This window comes from Oncorhynchus kisutch, linkage group LG17, assembly GCF_002021735.2.
Source record: "Oncorhynchus kisutch isolate 150728-3 linkage group LG17, Okis_V2, whole genome shotgun sequence".
NCBI lineage: Eukaryota > Metazoa > Chordata > Actinopteri > Salmoniformes > Salmonidae > Oncorhynchus > Oncorhynchus kisutch.
In genome coordinates, this window is record NC_034190.2 from 71,872,874 (window position 1) to 71,895,368 (window position 22,495).

At 42.5% G+C, this 22,495-nt stretch overlaps 1 protein-coding gene across 1 annotated transcript in view; it reads right to left on the reverse strand.

The window, feature by feature from the left end:
• LOC109907056 (synaptotagmin-6-like) overlaps positions 1–22,495 on the reverse strand; it is a 123,901-nt gene that overhangs the window by 9,390 nt on the left and 92,016 nt on the right. Inside the window, exons 2-3 of the mRNA XM_031794536.1 lie at positions 3,530–3,983; positions 1,797–2,355 (exon numbers count right to left, since the gene is read on the reverse strand). Of these exons, the coding sequence (XP_031650396.1) occupies positions 1,797–2,355; positions 3,530–3,983 (1,013 nt within the window). The remainder of the gene's footprint in view (positions 1–1,796; positions 2,356–3,529; positions 3,984–22,495) is intronic.

The following is a 22,495-nucleotide window of genomic DNA, read 5'->3' on the forward strand; positions in this document are numbered from 1 at the left end:
CGTTCTCAGTCTCTCCCAGGGTGTTCTGACTAAGCTTCATCCCATGAACATGCATTAAAGTTGGTGAGGTTCTAATCACTTTAAATGGGCTATGGTGAGCCCCCCCCCCCCCCCCCCCCCTGACAGAGAAATCCCATGACTTGGGATGTGATGTGGACTTAATGTCTCAAGCACTTAAAGCTGATTTAGCTAAAGCACTCCAATGGGAGAGGGAATTTGGTTGATGAAGACAAAGTTGGATTCCGTGCAGTAATATGAGTCCACAGCAAATGTGTCATAAAATACTTTCTAGTCCAGAGCATCTTAGAAGACTAATGTGGTACGTGAACTGTATGCAATATTGACATTTACAGTTATGAAATGGAGCTAATGAATCATTGTGAAGACTTCAGTAATGTCAGAACATTTAGTTTACGCACGGCTCCCTTGCCCTCTCTGTCTGGAGACAGTATTACCTGTTATTAATGCCTCCTCTTTGTTAAACAGTATTGCTTTTCACGGCACCAGTGCAGGTTTGCAGTAGTTAAAGGGCCAGGATTAAAACTGGGGTGTGGTGCTAAGGCAAGGGATGCAAGTGTCAGTGTTATGAGGGAAAATGCTACAGTTAGGGTTTGAGCCAGGATAAGACTTTAGATTGAAGCTGATTCTCAAGCAATACGGCCCCAACCATTCACTTCCTCTGAGTTTGTGATCAGCCACTATCATTTATCACTTTATCACCACAGGATGAAACAGTGGACACAGTTGGCCTACCTATAGATGTATAAATCAGGCTTACCTAAACATTTATGCATCATGCGGCCTATGATTAGTGAGAAACCCCTCTCAAAATAGTTTGTATGGATCATGCTCTAAGACACTGCCTGAAGTCAATAAGTCTTCCACCCTGCCCTCCTCCCAGCCCTCAGCCCCCTCTACACTCTTGATGTTCCTGATCCAAGTGGGTCGGTGTTATTTATGCATCCCCCATTTGTAAACAGTACTTTCACTCAGTTCAAGGCTCATATTAAAGGTAGGCCTAGTACATGCACCTCAAACCCTTTATGCCTGCTACTACATCCTCAACGCAACAATTACATTTAGAACCGTCCTTGTCCGTCTACTATATACATTACTTTATATAACACTGTGGTTGAGGGAGTTTTGGCTGGGAGTCCTTGTTCAATAATATGTGTTTGTTAAGCAACGAGCCAACTGCTTTCTGCCACTTTAGCAATAACTACTAGATTATTGAACTGCCCTCCAAAAGCAGCTGAAGTCTAACAATACGGGCCAAATAAAATAATCTGACAGAGGTACCCCTCAGACCAGAGAGCTGCCAGAGTGATGCCAGAACGATGCCAGAGTGATGTAGACTCCAATAGAATCCAAACGGATGCCAACAGCATAGTGCACTATTCATCAAGACATCCTCAGGACACCATCCAAATAGAATTACTGTCAAATATAATGACCACTTCAGTATCTCGTTGGAGGGCTCAATTTTTTTGCCGAGACAGTTTTATGACCTTTGCGATGATTACATGTACTTTTTATGCCTTTAGCTTATAATTACTATAATTTCATATGACTTGAATACATTCTTACTTCAACAAAAGATTTGTGACATGCTGAACTCACATTTCTTCATCATTTTTTGTTCTGCTGGAAGGGGGGGCATATGATTTGAATGAGATTATTACAACTGGTTTCAAATATAAGTAATGTTAACTTTAGGCTGGTCAGCACGAACAGATCTGGGATCAGGCTATGTCAACTCTGCTTTGAGTCAAAGACAAACAGACAGACATTCTTACAGTTGTGGCGAACTGAATGTCCCTCCAAATGTCTGTCTCCCTGGAGAGGTCTGACGTCTCAACAAGGTTATCCACCACCACCTCCCCGATCATATCATGTCTGGAGAACCTGTCAAAGTCAAACACACTCATGTGGAGCTTCCTAACAGCCAGCTCATCATAAGGCACGGGGAACTGGAAGGACTCGTCGAACGTGGGGTTGAGCGTCTTCCGGTGGACGCGCGTCTGGAACTTCTTGCGATCTGGGAGAAGATAGATTTTGACGTAGGGGTCGGAACTGCCGCACAGGTCCTTGGCGGGCAGGTCGAAGGCCTTGAGGATGTTGACCAGGAGGGCCTCATTGTCATAGTCGTACTTCAGGGAGAAGTTGATCTTCCCGCAGTTCTTGGCGTTGCTGTTCTTGGCGGACTCGTCTGTATCCAAGGTCTTCTGTCTGTAGAGTTCTGGTTTGATGCGTCCGATGCTGGTGGGCTGCTCATCCTCATCCGCATAGTCATTGCCCAGGTCCAGGCTGATAGACTGCATCTGCCTGGGCAGGTGCCTTTTGAATGAGCTGTGTCTGCAGAGACAGAAGAGAGGAGGGAGAAATATGAGAACCCCACTAAACCATTCAGCCTGTAGTAGCGACATGCGGTGTGTAAAAAGGCAGAGAGAGAGGAGAAGAGGGAGAATATGAACAGCTTCATTGTGGCGTCTGGAAAGGTCAGTGTTTTGAAAAATTGCTTGAGTGCCCAGCAGGTGAATTCAATTCCAAGTGGTTTCTCGAATCTTAATAGTGTTTCTGCAACCTAGAACTACATGGTCCCCAATTCAATTTATCTTAGTCAGTAGTATAAATTGTCCTACTCTTAGGGGGCTGTTATTCAGGATGGGTATGGGTATTTCAAGACAACAGAGCACAGAGATTATGTTATTGAAAAATAATTTGAGGTACATCCAAAAATAATTGGGGTTGTTTTACTGGTGATTTTACACTTTTAAGTGTATTGCATTACTCATCATGAAGTGGTCTGGAGATATTAACCTTATATTAAATGAACAGCACCAAATGGCTCACAGGCAAAAAGTAACACAAGCGCTTGGGAGGACCGAATCAAATTGAAACATAATTGTCTTTTTCACTATGATAATCATGTACCATTTGTATTTTTAAACAGCTGTGGAATAACAAATTGAATTCAGATAAAAGTTCATTCGTAACTTTGTTAGTGACGTTATTTTTGCCGTTTTTTTGTGAGGTCCCTATGAAGTTTCTTTCTAACGGACTATAGATATTTCTGCTGACTAACTGACCCATTCAGTTTTTCTGAACATGCTTCTGTGTGTGTGTGTGTGTGTGTGTGTGTGTGTGTGTGTGTGTGTGTGTGTGTGTGTGTGTGTGTGTGTGCGTGTGTGTGTGCGCGCATATGTGTGTATGCCTGTGTGGCAGTGAAATGCTGAAGTGGTTTCAGGTAGATTAAACGTTGGCTTTTCTATCATGATTTGGAGATTTGGCCTGTACTGTCCCTGTGTACATGTCAGGTTCTTTAAACTTTAATCTTTTTATTTTTATTATTATAGCCATTCAATTTTTCTGACCGTGTGTGTGTGTGTGGTGTGTGTGTTTATTTGTGTGAGGGAGCATGTCTGTGTGTGTGTGTGTGTGTGTGTGTGTGTGTGTGTGTGTGTGTGTGTGTGTGTGTGTGTGTGTGTGTGTGTGTGTGTGTGTGTGCGTGCGTGCTGTGGGTGCTGACCTGGTGGAAGAAGCGGGCTCAGTGGCTTGCCGTTGCATGCGTTGCGTGCGCCTCAAAAAGTGCTCCCTCATTGAGAGCTGCACCTCGGCGGGGATGTCAGGCGATGTGTGGCTTATCTTCACAGCAGCCTCTAGGAATCCCATGGAACCCATCGGGTCTTTCACCTTATCCGTTGCCATGGTAACCGGTGACTTTTGCTGGTTGGGGCTGGGGAGGAACTTGTGCTGGTTGTGGTGGAGGGGGTGAGGAGGGTGAAGGTGGAGGTGGAAGGGAGGGCAGTCGTCTGGGGGACCACAGGCCGGAGTGATGGCTGCAGAGTTGGAGGAGAGGGCCGCTGCCTCTTTATTCCGCAAATAAGGCACCCAGCACAGCTTCCAGGAGGCGAAGGCACAAAGAGTCAGCAGGACCAAGCCACATACCACAAACACACCGAGGAGGAGGCCAAAAGTGACGTCTGGAGCAGAGCCGCAAGGACCAAATGCAGGATCACACAATATGGACAAGCAGATGGTGGTAACAGTGAGAGAGAAACAGAGAGAATCAGAGTCAATTAGATTGAAATACAAAATATGGCACAGTAGATTGGTATGGTGCAATGCTGCAACACAGTAACACAGTAGACTGATATCGCAGTATCAGTGGCAATGAAACACTGGCAGTCTGAAAGATGGACAGCCATATGTTTACTGTCAAACCTGTAAGATCGATGATCATATTATACATTTGTCTGTAGTCATTGATGTATACATGTGGATGCTGAATACATAAAGCTCATCCTTAAAGCAGTAAAAAGATACGTAACACACGCTTTGTTAGCCTTGCAACTGAGTTAAAAAGTAATTACAGTTAACTCTGATAAATGATAAATAATCTATTTCAATAGCAACGAAGCCTATTGGGAGATGTGCTACAGTGTCAAATGCTCTCGCTGGAGATAGTTTGTCTGTGGTGTATATCTGTATGTGTGTGGATGTGAAAATGGGTATGGGGTGTGGTGGGCTTGGAACAGCCTCTCAAACTAATTCATTTGTCAATATTATGAATATGTTTTCTGGAAGAACAAATGGGATCTAAAGACCTGGAGAGCCACCAAGAATGCTAGCAGGCAGCACCAAGGACAAACATTCATTAAACATTTTTGAGAAGATGAAGAAAAAACACCACATTGTTGGCTTGATTCGCCCGGGGGGATACTTGGCAAAGCGTTATAAATATATTATTGATGCAATTGTCACGTTCTGACCTTAGTTCCTTTGTTTTTGTCTTTCTTTTAGTATGGTCAGGGCGTGAGTTGGGGTGGGCAGTCTATGTTTGTTTTTCTATGTTGGTTTTTGAGTCTCCTCGGGCCGGTGTACATGGCACCAGCCTTACGCATGGTGTCCCCAGTTCGTCAGCACAGCCCAGTGCGGGCTATTCCACCTCGCCGCACTGGCCTGGCTATGGGGAGCATTCAACCAGGTAAGTTTGGGCAGGCTCGGTGCTCAAGAGCTCCAGTGCACCTTCACGGTCCGGTTTGTCCGGTGCCACCTCCACGCACCAGCCCTCCGGTGGCAGCCCCACCCGTCTGTCCTGAGCCGCCAGAGTCTCCCATCTGTCCTGAGCCACCAGAGCCGCCAGTCTGTCCTGAGCCGCCAGTCTGTTCTGAGCCGCCAGAGCCGTCAGTCTGTCCTGAGCCGCCAGAGCCGCCAGTCAGCCAGGAGCTGCCAGAGCCGCAAGTCAGCCAGAGCCGCCAGGCAGCCAGGAGCCGCCAGAGCCGCCAGTCAGCCAGGAGCCGCCAGAGCCGTCAGTCAGCCAGGAGCCGCCAGAGCCGCCAGTCAGCCAGGAGCCGCCAGAGCCGTCAGTCAGCCAGGAGCCGCCAGAGCCGCCAGCCAACCAGGAGCTGCAAGATCCATCAGTCAGCCAGGCGATGCCAGAATCGCCCTCCCCAGTCCAAGGTCGGCGGCGAGTGTCGCTCTAAAGAGGCCACGGAGGCGGGCTAAGAGGCGCAAAAAAACTATGGTGAAGTGGGGTCCACGTCCCGTGCCAGAGCCGCCACAGACGCCCACCCAGACCCTCCCCTATAGGTTCAGGTTTTGCGGCCAGAGTCCGCACCTTTGAGGGGGGGGGGGGTACTCTCACGTTCTGACCTTAGTTTCTTTCTTTTTGTATTTGTTTTAGTATGGTCATGGCGTGAGTTGGGGTGGGTAGTCTATGTTTGTTTTTCTATGTTGGTTTTTGAGTTCGGCCTAGTATGGTTCTCAATCAGAGGCAGCTGTCAATTGTTGTCTCTGATTTGAGAATCATACCTTCCGTGTCAGTGTTTGTCGCCACATGGGACTGTTTCGTTGATGCACATTATTTTATTTTGTTCCAGTGTTCTGTTGTTATTGTTACGTTTGTGGTGTATCGTTGTCTTTTGGGTTTTCGCTGTCCGGGTTTTGTAACAGTGGTTTTGGGTTTGTTTGCACCTGTGTTTAGGGCTTCACCCATGTTTGGACCTGTTACTTTGTAGAGGACATTAAAGCGTTTTTTCCCGTTTACTTTTGCTCTCTGCGTCTGACTCCACACCCATCACTCACCCACCGTTACAGCAATGTAATTATTTTTCTCCACCTGATACTTGCCAATGTTTCCATACTGTGGAAAATTGACTTTTATTTATTTGGGTTTCACTGCAGCGTTCATCCAATGCTGCTGCACTTGATTACCCTGATTTATCTGCAATAATTCACACTGAAGAGTTTCTGAGCATCTTGGTGCTTTCTGTTTGTATTCTGACTCCAATATCAACATACTGTCATTCCCTGCTAACCATTAGACCTGCTTCAAGGCAGGTTCAATTGGTTCCTTTTAGAAATTCAGCGGGCTTAACTGTTACTCAGTTTAATGTACAAATATGAGCATATGTTCAAAAAGACAAATATTTGCTCAACAGTTACGTTATAGCCTTCAATATGTACATGATATAATATTTATACAGGGAGATTTGTAAATGGTTCAAATGAAACATGGGTTGAATGTCCAGTTTTTGACAATCATCAATATGGATCATTGCTTTTTTTTGTTTTATAGATTTGATCCTTTCCAAATCCTTTCACACTCTACATCAAACTCTAAGACAGTGGTATTGCAGTATTAGTAGGTATAATGAAGATCTCTTTACGCATGCCTTATGGTTTCTATAATACAGTTATAGCTTTCAAATGGCCTCAGATAGCTCCAAGTTTCAAGATGTACATTTTTACTCAAATGAACTCTCCATCAAAGCATTTTGTAAATTGGGTCCAGTTCGGAGAGCTTTGGGCTTATCCAAGATGGAGCCCGGATTTCCTAGACATGGGGATTTGTGCCTCTACTCTGAGGGGATTTCAACATCATCCCCAGCCATGACTTCTCCTTGTCATCTCCCATTTCTCCCAGTTCTTCACAAAGGACAGTGTTAACTGACCTGTCACTGGCACATTTCTCGTTAACTGTGACAAAAAATGCAAAGATTGTAGATTTATGGTTTATGTAGGCTATCTGACCAGAGCATAGAATGGTTGTTTTATGTTGCTGAAATGATATATGATGGCTTTGGAATGCATAATATAGCTGTTTCATGATATTTTACTCATTATCAATTTGTTGTTATTATACAAAGTACTTAATTTTCCAATAATGACAACATAATCTCACATTTGATCATTGGAACCTGGAAGCAAATCTGATTGTGCTGACGGTCTGTCACGAGAGACCATTGCACAGTAGATCATTGGCATACAGTAAGCAGAGCTCTATTTGATGGGTAATGTAATGTTCACAATAGAGACAATGGAGTAGGTCAACAGATATAGACAGTGAGCAGTGAATTTCCATTTGCTCTGTGTGTGTTGTAATGTCCACACTAGAGACACTCAGCATTGTGGAGTAACGGTTTATCAAAAAACTCTAACTGTAATTCGTTATGTTACCAGCAAAAATATTGCAATCAGATTAAAAAGTAGATGATTACGTCTACGAATAATTTTGAATTCAGAAAGGATGTTTGAGAAAAAACTATTTGACACCTTTCTGTTTTCTCAATAACATTCAAATAAGCACTGAAAAACGTGTAAATTGAACCTGACACAATAAATGCGTTTGATGGATCATGGGAAAAGAGCAGGAATAGCAATGACGTGTACTGATGGATGACAAGGGAAGCCAGGCTTCCCCAAAAATGTACAGAGAAAAAAAGATAGCAACTAATGTATCTTTAGTTTCTCTGTTTTTCATAATTTTCCGGAGAAAGTGTCTGAGTGAGCGAAATAGTGACCCTCTTTTTCAGTATGTGTAGCCCATCAATCAGAAATTGTCTGGTCAAAAAGAGTATGACATTGTAGTTTCGGCTATTTCAGCCACAGACAGGTGTATAAAATCGAGCACACCGCCATGCAATCTCCATAGACAAACATTGACAGTAGAATCACCTTACTGAAGAGCTCAGTGACTCTCAACGTGACACCGTCATAGGATGCCACCTTTCCAACAAGTCAGTTTGTCAAATTTCTGCCCTGCTAGAACTGCCCCAGTCAACTGTAAGTGCTGTTATTGTGAAGTGGAAACGTCTAGGAGCAACAACGGCTCTGCCGCAAAGTGGTAGGCCACACAAACACGAACAGTAACGTTGAGTGCTGAAGTGCGTAGCGTGTAAAAATCATCTGTTCTCGGTTACAACACTCAACACTCAGTTCCAAATTGCCTCTGGAAGCAAAGTCAGCACAATAACTGTTAGTTGGGAGCTTCATGAAATGGGTTTCCATGGCCGAGCAGCCGCACACAAACCTAAGATCACCATGTGCAATGCCAAGCGTTGGCTGGAGTGATGTAAAGCTGGCCACCATTGGACTCTGGAGCAGTGGAAATGCGTTCTCTGGAGTGATGAATCACACGTTTCACCATCTGGCAGTCCGACGGACAAATCTGGGTTTGGCGGATGCCAGGAGAACGCTACCTGCTCCAATGCATAGTGCCAACTGTAAAGTTTGGTAGAGGAGGAATAATGGTCTGGGGCTGTTTTTCATGGTGCGGGCTAGGCCCCTTAGTTACAGTGAAGGGAAATCTTAATGCTACAGCATACAATGACATTCTAGATGATTCTGTGCTACCAACTTTGTGACAAAAGTTTGGGGAAGGCCCTTTTCTGTTTCAGCATGACAATGGCGTCGTGCACAAAGTGAGATCCATACAGAAATGGTTTTTGAAATTGGTGTGAAAGAACTTGACTGGCCTGCACTGACCTAACCTGGCCCTGACCTCAACCCCATTGAACACCTTTGGAAAGAATTGGAACGCCGACAGCGACCCAGGCCTAATCGCCCAATATCTGTGCCCGACCTCATTAATGCTCTTGTGGCTGAATGGAAGTCAGTCCCCTCAGCAATGTTCCAACATCTAGTGGAAAGCCTTCCCAGAAGAGTGGAGGCTGTTACAGCAGCAAAGGGGGATCAACTCTATATCAAGGTCCATGATTTTGGAAAGAGATGTTCAACAAGCTGTTGTCCACATACTTTTGGTTATGTAGTGTATAATGGATTTATACACTTGTTCAGTTGGCTGCGGTGTTGCAACATATTGGAGGCCAATGGCCATAAAACCTAATTGAAGAAGAGAAAGGAAGGTAGAGTTAATGTAGCACAGGTGAGAGGAGAGAGTATACAGTTCTTACCATCCCACAGGGCCATGCTTATAGATTATACCTCTACACCTTTTGTATGGTAAATACTGTTTGATCATAATATTATGCAAATGAGAAAGGTCAAAGCACAGTAAAGACTAAGGACAGCTAGTGCAGTAGTGGTACATGTAGCTGTGATTCCACCCTTACATTTACACAAAATCAAGTCAGGTCTTTCATAGGCTTATATCTACATTTCAATACAATGTTCTACAGTGAAAGTAATCTGCTGAGAGGGGTAACAAGTACACTGTAAACACCAATGCAATGTAGAAACAGAAAATATTTATTTGGCCAAACATTACTGTTGTATACAGTAGCATACAACAAAACCATAAACATATGTAAACCAAAAGTATATTCTTTAGAATACAGTAAAGAACACAATTGTGTGTGTGGGGTCCCGGGGGGGCAGTCACCAGTGCTAAGCTACGCTTCATCTCTTCTCCGGCCTGGGTCTGGCCACAATAGCATGGCGTATACAACCTTGGACAGAGGCAACCTCTATGTCCCCACATGCGTCCTCCATTGCCTGGAGAAGCGGCATGCGGGCTTAGGGTTGGCAATCATACACTTTCCAGCGCCAGGCTGAGAAGAATTCCTCTATGGGATTTAGAAAAGGTGAATATGGGGGTAGGTACAAAACTACAAATTGTGGATGGGTGGCAAACCAGTTTTGGACCAGAACAGCCCGGTGAAAACTAACATTGTCCCATAAAACCACAAATATAGCAGGCTCCTCATCTGGATCAGGGACAAGCGTTGTGTAAATTGCATCCAGAAAAGTGAGCATATGGCCGGTGTTGTACGGACCCAGTGTGGCATTGTGATGGAGGACCCGTTTTGGGTGATGGCAGCACACATAGTTATATTACCCCCACGCTGTCCAGGGACATTGGTAATTGCCCTCTGTCCTATTACATTTATTCCGCGTTGCCTGGTTTTGGTGAGGTTGAAGCCAACCTCATCCACATAAATAAATGAATGGCGAATTACATGGGCATCCAGCTCCAATACTCTCTGTAACAGACAAAAGGATATACAGATGAGTAAATGTGGTATGTCGGAAGTACTGGAAGTAGTGTTGCATACAAACCTCTACAAAGTCATGTCGCATATTCTTGACTCTGTCAGAGTCTCTCTCAAATGGCACCTTGTAAAGTTGTTTCATCGTCACTCGGTGCCGTTGGAGGATGCGTTGTATGGTCGACAGTAAAGTTGTTTCATCGTCACTCGGTGCCGTTGGAGGATGCGTTGTATGGTCGACAGGCTTACAGCATTGGTGTTGTTAAATATGGTGTCATTATTCAAGATATGCTCTCTTATCTCTCAAATCCCAATTGCATTGTTGGCCAAAACCATATTTATAATTGCAGTCTCTTGTACATCTGTAAACAAGCGTCCTCGTTCTCCATGATGTCTTTGCCTTTCTACTCTGTACAGAATTCAAACACAGTATGTGTTCAGCACAGGAACTGTAAACAATGTACAAAAAAAGGTAGTACAGCATGATAACCAACCTCATTCATTCAATGCAGTGCAGTAAATGGACGGCTTAGAGTTACAAATGTTTATGCAATACTATGCAGTCATACGTATTTTACAGTACATTACTGTAATGCTAAAATAGTCATTAGATAGTTGCATACCTGTTCTCATTTCTGAAGGTTTGAATTATGGACGCCACTGTAAATCAACTCAAGTTGGGCTGGACTCTCAGTCTAGCCTCTCTCATGGTCAAACCGTGGTTGATCACATGATCAACAAGTGTTGCCCTAATCTCATCAGAGATGGCTCTCCTTCCTTCTATTTTTTGCCCTCGTCCTCTTCTTCCTCTTCCTCTCCCTCCTACTCCTCTTGCTCTCTGTCCATTGTTGGCATCCATTGTTCAAAACAGGTAATCTGACCTTTGACCTATTTATAGGCCAATACTACAGTAAAGCAGTGATTGGTAAGTGAACAGTTAAGCTATTAGTGTTTGCACATGTGAGGAGTGTGTGTGTGACCTGGTGAATAAGTGTAGCATTTTGATTTGTTGTGTTTGGAAAAGGAAAGCAAGTCACTTCCTGTTAGATTTTTGTGTTTTAGGTAGAGAATTGTGTGTAGTGTTTTATGCAATTGACAACTGAGTCAAAGGCTGAGAAATAGCTTATGGTTTTGGATATTTGGTGTGTAGTTTTGCACTTTGAGTGAGAGGTTTCAAAAAATCGTGTGACATGAAAAGATTTTGTGTGTAAGCAGTTGGAAAAAACTGTAATATTGTTTTGTCTGGAAAGCTCAGAAGCTCCAACATACAATTATATCAACATCAAGCAAAACACTGGCACCAGTATGCCCAGTAAAAGCCTATATTGTTAAGTCTTTCAATGGAAGAACGATGAAAGATGAAAAGGGCTGGCTGTGAACTGCTTCCATCCCAATAGAGAGTTATACCAAGCTGGGCCTTGGCTGAAGCATATGTAGCCTTTCAGAACAGCCCAAAACTTGAATTCAACTTTGTTTTGAAGCGTCAGAGCAAACTCAAGCCCGGGGGTTTTTCACTTCAAGTGCCTTCAAAATCTAACCTGGTTTCCATAGAAACGGTGTCATTAGACAGATGTACGCACTCTCTACTGGCTGTTATGAATCGACTGATCTCCAGACAAAACCCAGAAGGAGGTCCACTTTTGCATAGAGCTAATGGCACGATACGAAATATACACTGCCGGCTGTGCACAGCATGAGTTGTACTGTATTGGTAATGTTGTATTACATATTGTATTACACGTGTTGCTGTCCACAATGCAACAAGGAGAGTGTTCAATGATAAACCAAGGTTGACCTTTTGGATTTAAATCTTTCAAGAGCCTTAACGATCCACTGTCATCAATTGAATAAAAATGATTGGCGTGTACTGCTCAGCTCATTTTGTGCAAAGGGCAATCTCTGAGGAAGGCAGGGAGCAGTGGTGCTATCCCTGCCCTGTATCCCTCAATTACTCACAGGCACTCCCTCCAACACATCGCCATGACAGCTGATATTTCCCTGGGAACGAGAGGGGAGCCACAGCAATGGAGAGTGGCTCAGAGTCACGCTGCTATCGAAGATGAGGGAGTTCAGAGTAAAATAAAGTAAAATAGGCTTTGGATAGCAATTTCACAACCAAACTTCCAAAGTAAAATTGTATTTGAAAGGCTGTCCATTGGAAACCCTCAGTCATTTCCAGTGGTGAATCTCATGTTCAGACAATTTCACTATTCAAAATGCAAATGTTCACAGTTGAACATGATTAATTAAAGAGCAATACAACAGGCCAACTACAAGGAGATTAAAGGCAGGTTTCCCATATCTCTTATATTTTGATAGCTGCATTTTATGGCTCACTCTCTTTCTTTCTCTCTTCCTCACTGCAATCTGAAATCCTCTAATCCCCCACATCCCCAAATCCTTAAAACTCCACAGCATGCCAGGAAGAGAAGGGTTAGACTCTAGCATTATCTGCCTGCCTGCCTGCCTGCCAGAGGGTTGTGTGTGTGTGTGTGTGTGTGTGTGTGTGTGTGTGTCCTGTATATCCGCCTGCCTGCCAAAGGTGTGGGAAGAAAATGGAAATGGATTATGGGAAAGACTGTTAGACACCCTCACAGTACAATTCACACACTGATCTGGGGTGAGGTCTACTATTAGAGCATGGTGTTATTTAGGGTTGGGGTTGGATGGAGTCCATAGTAGTAGTAGCCCTGATTTTCATGTGATTATGGCAAGGGAATGTAAGACATCCTCCCTCACAGTAACATTCACATACTGGGTTGGGGTGAGGTGTACTGTTGTACTGATGTACTGTTTTTCAGATATGAATTGGAGTGGGTTGGATGAAGTTCATTAAAGCAGTGTCCCTGATTTTGTGTCTTTGCTAGTCATTTTAGCCACCCTTTTCAACTAGTGGAAATAATGTTATAATTATTTGGTTCTTGTAAACAGCTTTCAAGGATGGGTCAAGCTATTGAAATGCTACAGTATTGGGTAGGGGTTGGATGGAGTGCATTCTAGCAGTATCCCTGCTTTTGCTTGCTTTCCTACTAATCGTTTTAGCCACCCTTTTTTAATAAGAGTGGAGAGATGATTTTGTAATTATTAGGTATCTTGTAAACAGATTTTTCAAGGGGTGGTGTAGCTAATTAAATGCTGTGAGGATGGATGGATGGTGTATCAGGGGTTAGGGATAGTGATTCATATAGATGCTGTGGTGAAAGTATATTAAAAACGTCCAGCTTGCTACAAGGTTTAATTTTTTACTGTGATTCATTGACTTTAGCAGTCCTTCATTTACTGCAGTATCAATTTCCCAAACTGCACTCGTTTATGAAATATAGGCCTATTCTCTAAGAGGAATAAACAGACAAAGTCCCTTAACATTCATCGACATTGTTGAGAGTAGTAGAACAGGTAATGAATATTGCATTTGAAGACCAAGATCTGTCCTGTTAAAGGTATTTTTATATGTTATGTAAACAGATTACTTGTACAATATAAATTGAGATCAAAGCAGTGGACTAATTTAACCTTTATTTAACCAGGAAGTCCTACAAAGGATATTGATAAAGACTGTATGTCTCATGAATTATGTATATACTGTGACACTGACAGCGCTTTTCTATAGGTAAGGTCATTCAATTTAAGCCCTACTGTATTTTCAGTGTATTCTTAGCAATGTAATACAGATATTTGGTGACGTGAAAATATTGAGTATAGCTGAATTTCCAAGGAGATTTAAAAAATATATGTTTTAATGTTTTTAAATGTTTCTATGGAGGTCCATTCTCCTTTACTTTCCTGCAGGAAGCTCCACTGGTTGGTTCTTGGCCTTTATCTTATATCATGTGAACATTGACTTCCCTAATCCAGTTCCTTCTGCGAAGTATATCTATTGATATGCTGATCAATTGATGAACTTTTTGGAACTCAAGGAAGTGAAGGAATGAACTTATTTTGAAAAATCGATTTTCTCACAGGATATGCATGTCCATTTATATATCAATGCTCCCTCTGTCTCGCTGGCTAATTACTTTATCATGTAAAGGACTCCATTGGGTTCAACAACAGAACTTTCTAGGATTCACACTCAATAGCTGACAGACAGAAGACTCTCAGCTGGCTGTTAATCTCACCACACTTGTGATGGTGTGAAGTAAATCATTGTAATCTCTTTCTATCATTTTCTCCACTTAAAATGATCAGATGATATTTCCTATTTAAGATTATGCTCTTATTCTATTGATTAATGACGGTCTTACATGAGTTTTGAGGTTAATATGAGTTAATTATATTTTCCTTGGTCTGAGAAAACACATTTTGACTGCTGCCAAATGTTATCTGATTTATTTGATTTCCTGGTTCCCGTGTCCAATCAGAGAGCAGGAAGTAGGGCCCCTGGGGGATGTAATTGAGTGGCTTAGTGGTGCATCAACATCTTGTCCTAGCAGCCATTTTGCCTGCCTGGTGAACAGTAGTTTCTATCTATGACACACAGGCTTTAGTGTGCCAGCCAGGCCCACACTGCTGCCACCTTACCTGGCTTCCAAGCCCCTCTAACGCAGGTTCACACAGAAAGGAAAACACTGAAGTCATTCAAAGGATGGATGTTTTGGTATTTAAAGATGCAAACTTGTTTACAGTGGACTGTGTTCTTTACATCTTACTCAGTCTACTCCGGGTGTCCTAACCCTCTCCTGGGCTCCTGGGGGGGGGGGGGGGGGGCATCAGAAAACACTCCCTACATGCCCAGATCTGGCCCAGCTCTGACATTAGACAATTCTTCTGACCAGCACTAGACACAGCACTGTTGAATAGCTATGCTTAGAATCAGTGGTGGAAAAAGTTATTGAGTAAAAGTAAAGATACCTTAGTGGAAAATGACTGAAGTAAAAGTGAAAGTCACCCAGTAAAATACTACTTGAGTGAAAGTCTAAAGTATTTGGTATCAAAGTATCAAAAGTAAATGTAATTGGCATCATTGTAAATACGAATTTATTCTTAACTGACTTGCCTAGTTAAATAAAGGTTAAACAAAGAATAATATTGTAAGAGTAAAAGTATAAATCATTTCAGATTCCTTATATTAAGCAAACCAGATAGCCAGGGGTACACTCCAGCCCTCAGACACCATTTACAAACTAAGCACTTGTGTTTAGTGAGTCTGCCAGATCAGAGGAAGTACAGTAAGGTTGACCAGGGATGTTCTCTTGATTAGTGTGTGAATTGGAAAATGTTCCTGTCCTGGTAAGCATTCAAAATGTAATGAGTACTTTTGGCTGTCAGGGAAATGTTTGGAGTAAAATGTATGGAGTAAAATTATTATTTTCTTTAGGAATGTAGTGAAGTTAAATTAAAAGTTGTCCAAATATGAAAAGTAAAGTACAGATACCCCCTAAAAACTACCTACAGTAATTAGTACTTTAAAGTATTTTTACTTAAACAAATCAAATCAAATCAAATGTTATTTGTCACATACACATGGTTAGCAGATGTTAATGCGAGTGTAGCGAAATGCTTGTGCTTCTAGTTCTGACAATGCAGTAATAACCAACAAGTAATCTAACTAACAATTCCAAAACTACTGTCTTATATACAGTGTAAGGGGATAAAGAATATGTACATAAGGATATATGAATGAGTGATGGTACAGAGCAGCATAGGCAAGATACAGTAGATGGTATCGAGTACAGTATATACATATGAGATGAGTATGTAAACAAAGTGGCATAGTTAAAGTGGCTAGTGATACATGTATTACATAAGGATGCAGTCGATGATATAGAGTACAGTATATACGTATGCATATGAGATGAATAATGTAGGGTAAGTAACATTATATAAGGTAGCATTGTTTAAAGTGGCTATATAAGGTAGCATTGTTTAAACCACTACATATAATAATGCCTTGTAATGCTTGTTAATGCTTTGTAACTTAAGTTTATGGCTTGTATAATTTTATCATTCATTTTACAAAGTAATTAAATACACCTGTTCTGGGTCAATTATAATTGTCCTAAGTCCCTCTTTGTGGCACCTGACCACACGACTGGACAGTAGTCCAAGTGCGACAAAACTAGGACCTGTAGGACCTGCCTTGTTGATAGCGTTGTTAAGAAGGCTGAGCAGCACTTTATTATGGACAGACCTCTCCCCATCTTAGCTACGGTTGCATTAATATTTTTTGACCATGACAGTTTACAATCCATGACAGTTTACTCCAAACAGTTTAGTCTCCTCAACTTGCTAATTTTCCACATAAATCATTACAAGATTTAGTTTAGGATGGTTAGTTGAAGTACTCTTAGTTTTTGAAATATTTAGTTTTTTTAAATAACGTATTATTTATTCTGAATGTGTTGCAGTGATTTCACTTGCTGTGGTAGCTGACACAGGTAGTGTTGAGTTATCGGCTTACATAGACACACAGAGCCAGTTGCAGGTCATTAGAAAATATTGAAAAAAGCAAGGGGCCTGGACACCTGCCCTGGGGAATGCCTGAATCGACCTGGATTATGTGGGAGAGGCTTCCATTAAAGGCTACCCTCTGTGTTCTGTTAGACAGGTAACTCTTGATCCACAATATCGCAGGGGATGTAAAGCCATAACACATTTTTCCAGCAGCAGATAATGTCAAAATCTGCACTGAAGTCTAACAAAACAGCTCCCACAATCTTTTTGTTTTCAATATCTCTCAACCAACTCATCAGTCATTTGTATAAGTGCCGTACATGTTGAATGCCCTTCCCTACAAGCGTGTAGAAACTCTGTTGTTAATTTGCTTACAGTGGAATAGCATTGTATCTGGTCAAACACAATTTTTTCCAAAAGTTTACTAATGGTTGGTAACAGGCTGATTGGTCAGCTGTTTGAGCCAGTAAAGGGTGCTTTCTATTCTTGGGTAGTGGAATGACTTTGCTTCCCTCCAGGCCTGAGGGCACACACTTTCGTATAATCAAATTAAATCGTTTACCTTTGATGAGATTCAGATGTTTTCATTCACGAGACTCCCAGTTAGGTAGCAAATGTTCCTTTTTTCCAAAAATATTATTTTTGTAGGCGAAATAGCTCTGTTTGTTCTTCACGTTTGGCTGAGAAATCGCCTGGAAATTGCAGTCACGAAAACGGCGAAAAAAAATCTAATTAGCTCCATAATATCGAGAGAAACATGGCAAACATTGTTTATAATCAATCCTCAATGTGTTTTTCAAATATCTATTCGATAATATATCCGTTGGGACAATTAGTTTTTCAGTAGGGCCGATTGGAATAATGGCTACCTCTGTATTTTATGCGAGAGTCACTATGGTAGCCATCAGGTGACCACTTGCGCAATGTAGCCGCTTATGGATATTCTTCAACATAAATGCGTAAAACTACGTCACAATGCTTTAGACACTTTCGGGAATACGGAGAAAGAGTAATCTGGTTGATAGCCCATTCACTGCTCAATAGGGACGCAGTGGAACGCAACGCTTTCAAAACTTCCGGATTGGATTTTTCTCAAGCTTTCGCCAGCAACATCAGTTTTGTTATACTCACAGACAATATTTTTACAGGTTTGGAAACTTTAGAGTGTTTTCTATCCTAAGCTGTCAATTATATGCATATTCTAGCATCTTGTCCTGACAAAATATCCTGTTTACTACGGGAACGTTATTTTTCCAAAAATGAAAATACTGCCCCCTAGTCACAACAGGTTTTTAAGATCAACTAGCCCTCCTAATGTCGTTTGACCCCACATGCACGATAACAGTGTCAGCCCCCGACTGCTGTCTTAGAATGGTAGGAAGCAGCCTTGTAATGTCCTGTACTCATGCTCCAGGATAGCAGGTTTTTGCCCTGTGAACCGACATGTTTCTCACCATAGAACTGCCGATAATGACAGCTGGTAAAATGGCTGAGGAGGTTTGGCCATTCTGTGTTTTGGAAGACCCCTCGAGGACCGATGGGAGGTGGTGCCCGATGGATCCGAGCCAGCCATAGAATCCATCGTGGCTGATGAAGGGGCCGGAGACTTAGACATCCTCACGGTCCGATGAGGGGGAGCTCTGAAGATCTGAATCCGAGGTAGAAGCCACCGGAGAGGGAGGCAGAATGGAGGACAAAGGCACAAGTACCTCCGGATCTGATCTCGAAGCGGAAGCCCCCAGTGATGAAGGCGCCGGAACCTCTGGATCCAGGGCGTCGAAGCTGTTTGGAGTCTGTATCTGGTCCAGGCTTCCCACCGACAAGGAGGCCCCTATTGCCAAAGGCCGTAGTTTTCGACTTCCACGGCAAGTGACATGCCTCCGTGGCTGGTTGGTAGGGTCAAGAATAGGATCATCCACTAAGCCATCCAGAAGCATCCTACTAACTCCATTCTGCAGGGAAGGCGGACCACTTTGGGGAGGGATCCCTGCAGAGCTCCAGCCAGTCGGCTCTGGAGAGACGACACGACGGCGACACTCCCACCAGGCCAGAGCGGCGTCCAGCTACTGGAGTAGAAGAGAAAGAGAAAGTAGGTGTGTAGGCTTGTGTAAGATCACTATTTGTTTACCAAGAGTATCCATATTTGCCCCTGTAGTCGTCCGCAATCAAACAGTTGCTACATTGAAAGTCCAGACTGTCCACATTGTCCTGGAATAGAGCAAAATAAACACAGCTCCCGCAGCATTGAAAACATTCATTAGCAACCTCGATTTGAAACTATAGGCTAGCACACCGAGTCACACACCAGTACGGCAAACAGAGAAAAGGGGAGGACTTGCTCGCTGTATGTATCCTGACTGCACATACACTATACAAGTGGGAGATGACCAACTCGCAAGTTGGTGCTGTAGAACCAAGCAGTAAATTGCGGGGCAGTGAGCCAAAACACCAGTCAACAAGTTATTGATAGGAAAAAGCTTGCAAGTAAGCATTTCACTGTACTGTTTTACACCTGCTGTATTCTGTGCACGTGACAAATAAATGTTGAAACTTGAAACTATGCCAGTTTTTTTATCCCGTTGTGTGTTAGGAAAAATTCAGCTTATTCCATATTCCTGTTTTTCTTCTCACCACTTCTGAAATCAACCCACCTATTCATCCCAGTCTCCAGTTCACAGAGAACACTCCCTACCTGCCGAGCTCAGACCCAACTCTGACCTTGGACCACCCACTCATCCTCTCTGGCAGCACTAGTACAAGCCCCTACAGCGCTTAACACCTGCCCAGCCCTTACACCCTTACAGCCATTACAGTCTGTTGGCTTTCCCCCGCCTGCCTCCTGCCTCTCTGCTTCCTGTTCTGCCTCCAGCCTCCATCCCTACCCTGTCTTCAGCCCTGTCAACAAGTGGGCTGCTTTAAAAAGATGTCAGTTCAACCTTGTTGATAGCACTCTGCCATGTTAGTAGCATGAGCTGAACTCACTCCCCCATGCTGTGGTCTACACCCCAATGCCATTCCACGCCCTGATTTCACTAGAGAACAATAGACTGGACATGACAGCCCTCTGGTCTTGTCTACTTCATATTGAATTAATAATGAATATTATTCAGAGGAAGGAGGATTTTTTAAGGGGCATTAATGGCCAAATGTGTATATATATATGCAAAAAAATATTACATGAAAAAGCAACAGTATCTTCTGCATTTTCAGTAAGTAAATGAGAGGCCTGGGCCAATCATCATGCCAACCCTGCTATTATTCCTCCCTTTTATCTCCAGTTCTCTGTGAGGAAACATGAAATCGTGACACATTCTGCATAACTTCAATATATGAGAGGACCCCATCTCTTCTTCACTAATTTTCTATAACTCAGGGATATATGCACTCTAAAAAATGCCTGACATTAAAAAATATATTTCCTAGGCTGAAGTGTATAGGTAAGACCAGACCAGGAGAATACAGCACCTGGATGATTTATGACATGGCGAGGCTGGTGAAGTCTTATCTATGTGGCCCACGCATTCAGCCATGACACTTTCTAGGCTGTTTTAGTTTCCAAAGGTATCACAATAAAACTGCCAAGTCTCATTCCTGCTGCTGTAAAAATAGATTAAGCCCATTTTCCGTCTCAGTTCTTGTCTCAGTTGTTTTCATTGCCCGGGAGTTTAAATGGATATGCTTTACCCATCACAGATTTTTTTTTAACTAGCTTTTGCACACAGCAATCCTTCACTCCCACAAAATGCTTTATTGACCAAAAAACAATCAATTCATCTGCAATGAATAATCGCTAGCTACCAGTTACTGTCATATACATTTATAAAGATATAAAGATATAAGTGATTGTATGTAGAGGTGGCAGGCAGATGGGTACTTATTGGCTTTGATTGGGTATGAAAAAATGTGGATGAATATAATTGAAATGGAGATACCTTTTTGTTCCCTATTAGCAGGTTATTAACACATCTTGATTGTTTATCAGAGCTCTCAGCTAAATGGACATTTAATGGAGTTTAAGAACAAACCCCTAAGACCTGCAGGGTCATCATCACAGGGGGAGGTTGCAAATGACAGCTTGAGGATGCATTAAAGACACGCTTCAGAAATTTGGAGACTACTTAGTATTTTTTAAATCTCCCGCTTAGGCTGGATGTGTCCGAGTGTAGTTCATACATGCATAATCTATGAACAGAATTACTGTTGATATTCTGTATTGATATTCAAGTTTAGGGCACCTGTAACACCCCCCTGCTTATGTACATTGGAATGTTTTGAATGTTTTGTCCTGTGAAACGTATTAAACAATGCCCACGTTAGTTTCTACTCCCGTCTCATGTCCTTATATTAGTTGTATAAGTGATACAGTGTGTTATACAATAATTACTGTTTTACCTCAATTAGCCACGAAATCCCTAGTTTGAAATGTACTATTTTTCTGGAAGTTGTGCTACACCATTTCCCCTTAATTTACGCCACATGGGCCAGCCCCCTAGGAATTCAATTTAAACCAATGAGCTCCAGCCCCGCACATTTTCAGTGACAGCTAGCAAGACACAAACACAGCAGAGCAAGAGAGAGAGCAATGACGTGGTGCACATATCTGCACATATATGGTATAGTACACCATTTTTGGGGACCACTTTTGGCTTGTGAGCACTACTTTTCAGAACTACTGGCTAAAAAGGATAAATGTACTGGATAATCTCTTGAAGAGAGCATGTGGTGCACTAGACTAGTTGAAAGGTTCTCAGTTTAGTCTTGCAATGACAAAACATTTCATTCAATGGTTGTGGATGAGGCTATTCAGAGTTAAGTTCATGTCATGAGCTTTCTGCCTTCTCTCTCTTTCTCTTTGGGTTTAACCTCCAACACTGCATACCAGACCAATCTGGAGTTTAAAATAGGATGAGTAGCCTACCTACTTACTTTTGATCAAGAGAGTTTCATGTTGAGTCTAAATCTATTCAACAGCACCAGTCATGGTCAGTTCTTGTTTCTGACATTTTAGAGCTTTCATGTGCTTCGGCCTTGACAGCTCACATACTACTTGCTCACTTTTATTCAAGGTCACAAGAGAAGTTCACAGAACTCCTTAAGGGATTAAAAACTCATAACAGGTGTTGAATAAGCCATGCCCAACCACGAGTCACTACGCCAATCTGCTGATAAATCATTTTTATCAGCAGAGTGTCTCAGGCATTGATGTAATCTGACCTTTGGCCTTGGCCATGAAACAGAGCATCCAGTCAGCATACGGAGATAATGATGATGTATCATCACTATGAGTCTCTGAACCGATGCTTGAAAATGAGAGGCCACAGGGCTCCGAGTCAGACGGCAACTATCGCTGTATTATGGGTAGTAACGAGCTGGAGGTTTGACAGCTTCAGCGCTGCATCCACACACCCAGTCACAATTCTCCTCTATGTTTCTGTTTTGTCTTAATACATAACACATTGATGAGTTGTTATTGATCCAATACAATGTAGATGCAGGTCGCCTTAAAGCCCATTCATGTATGATGAGGAGGTAAATCAGAGGATTATGAAATGACTTGACACTATTTCTCTTGGTTGGTCACTTTTTATATGCACAGTGGCTATGTAGAAAATGTACGGTGAAGCAACATTAATTAGATCATACAATAGCATCACAGCTTTGTTGAAATCATGCAACTGTTCACTGTGTTTTAATCTATGTCAGTCCAATAGGGGGAATTGTCATAATGCGTTTGAAGGTGTTTTCCCTTCAAATAAAATATCCATTCCAGGATGCAACCTGCATAATTGCTGTCCACATACCAACAGCTTTCTCTCATGTAAGCTCAGCCCTCTGACAACTGGAGTTCAATGGCAAATGGTCCAAGAACA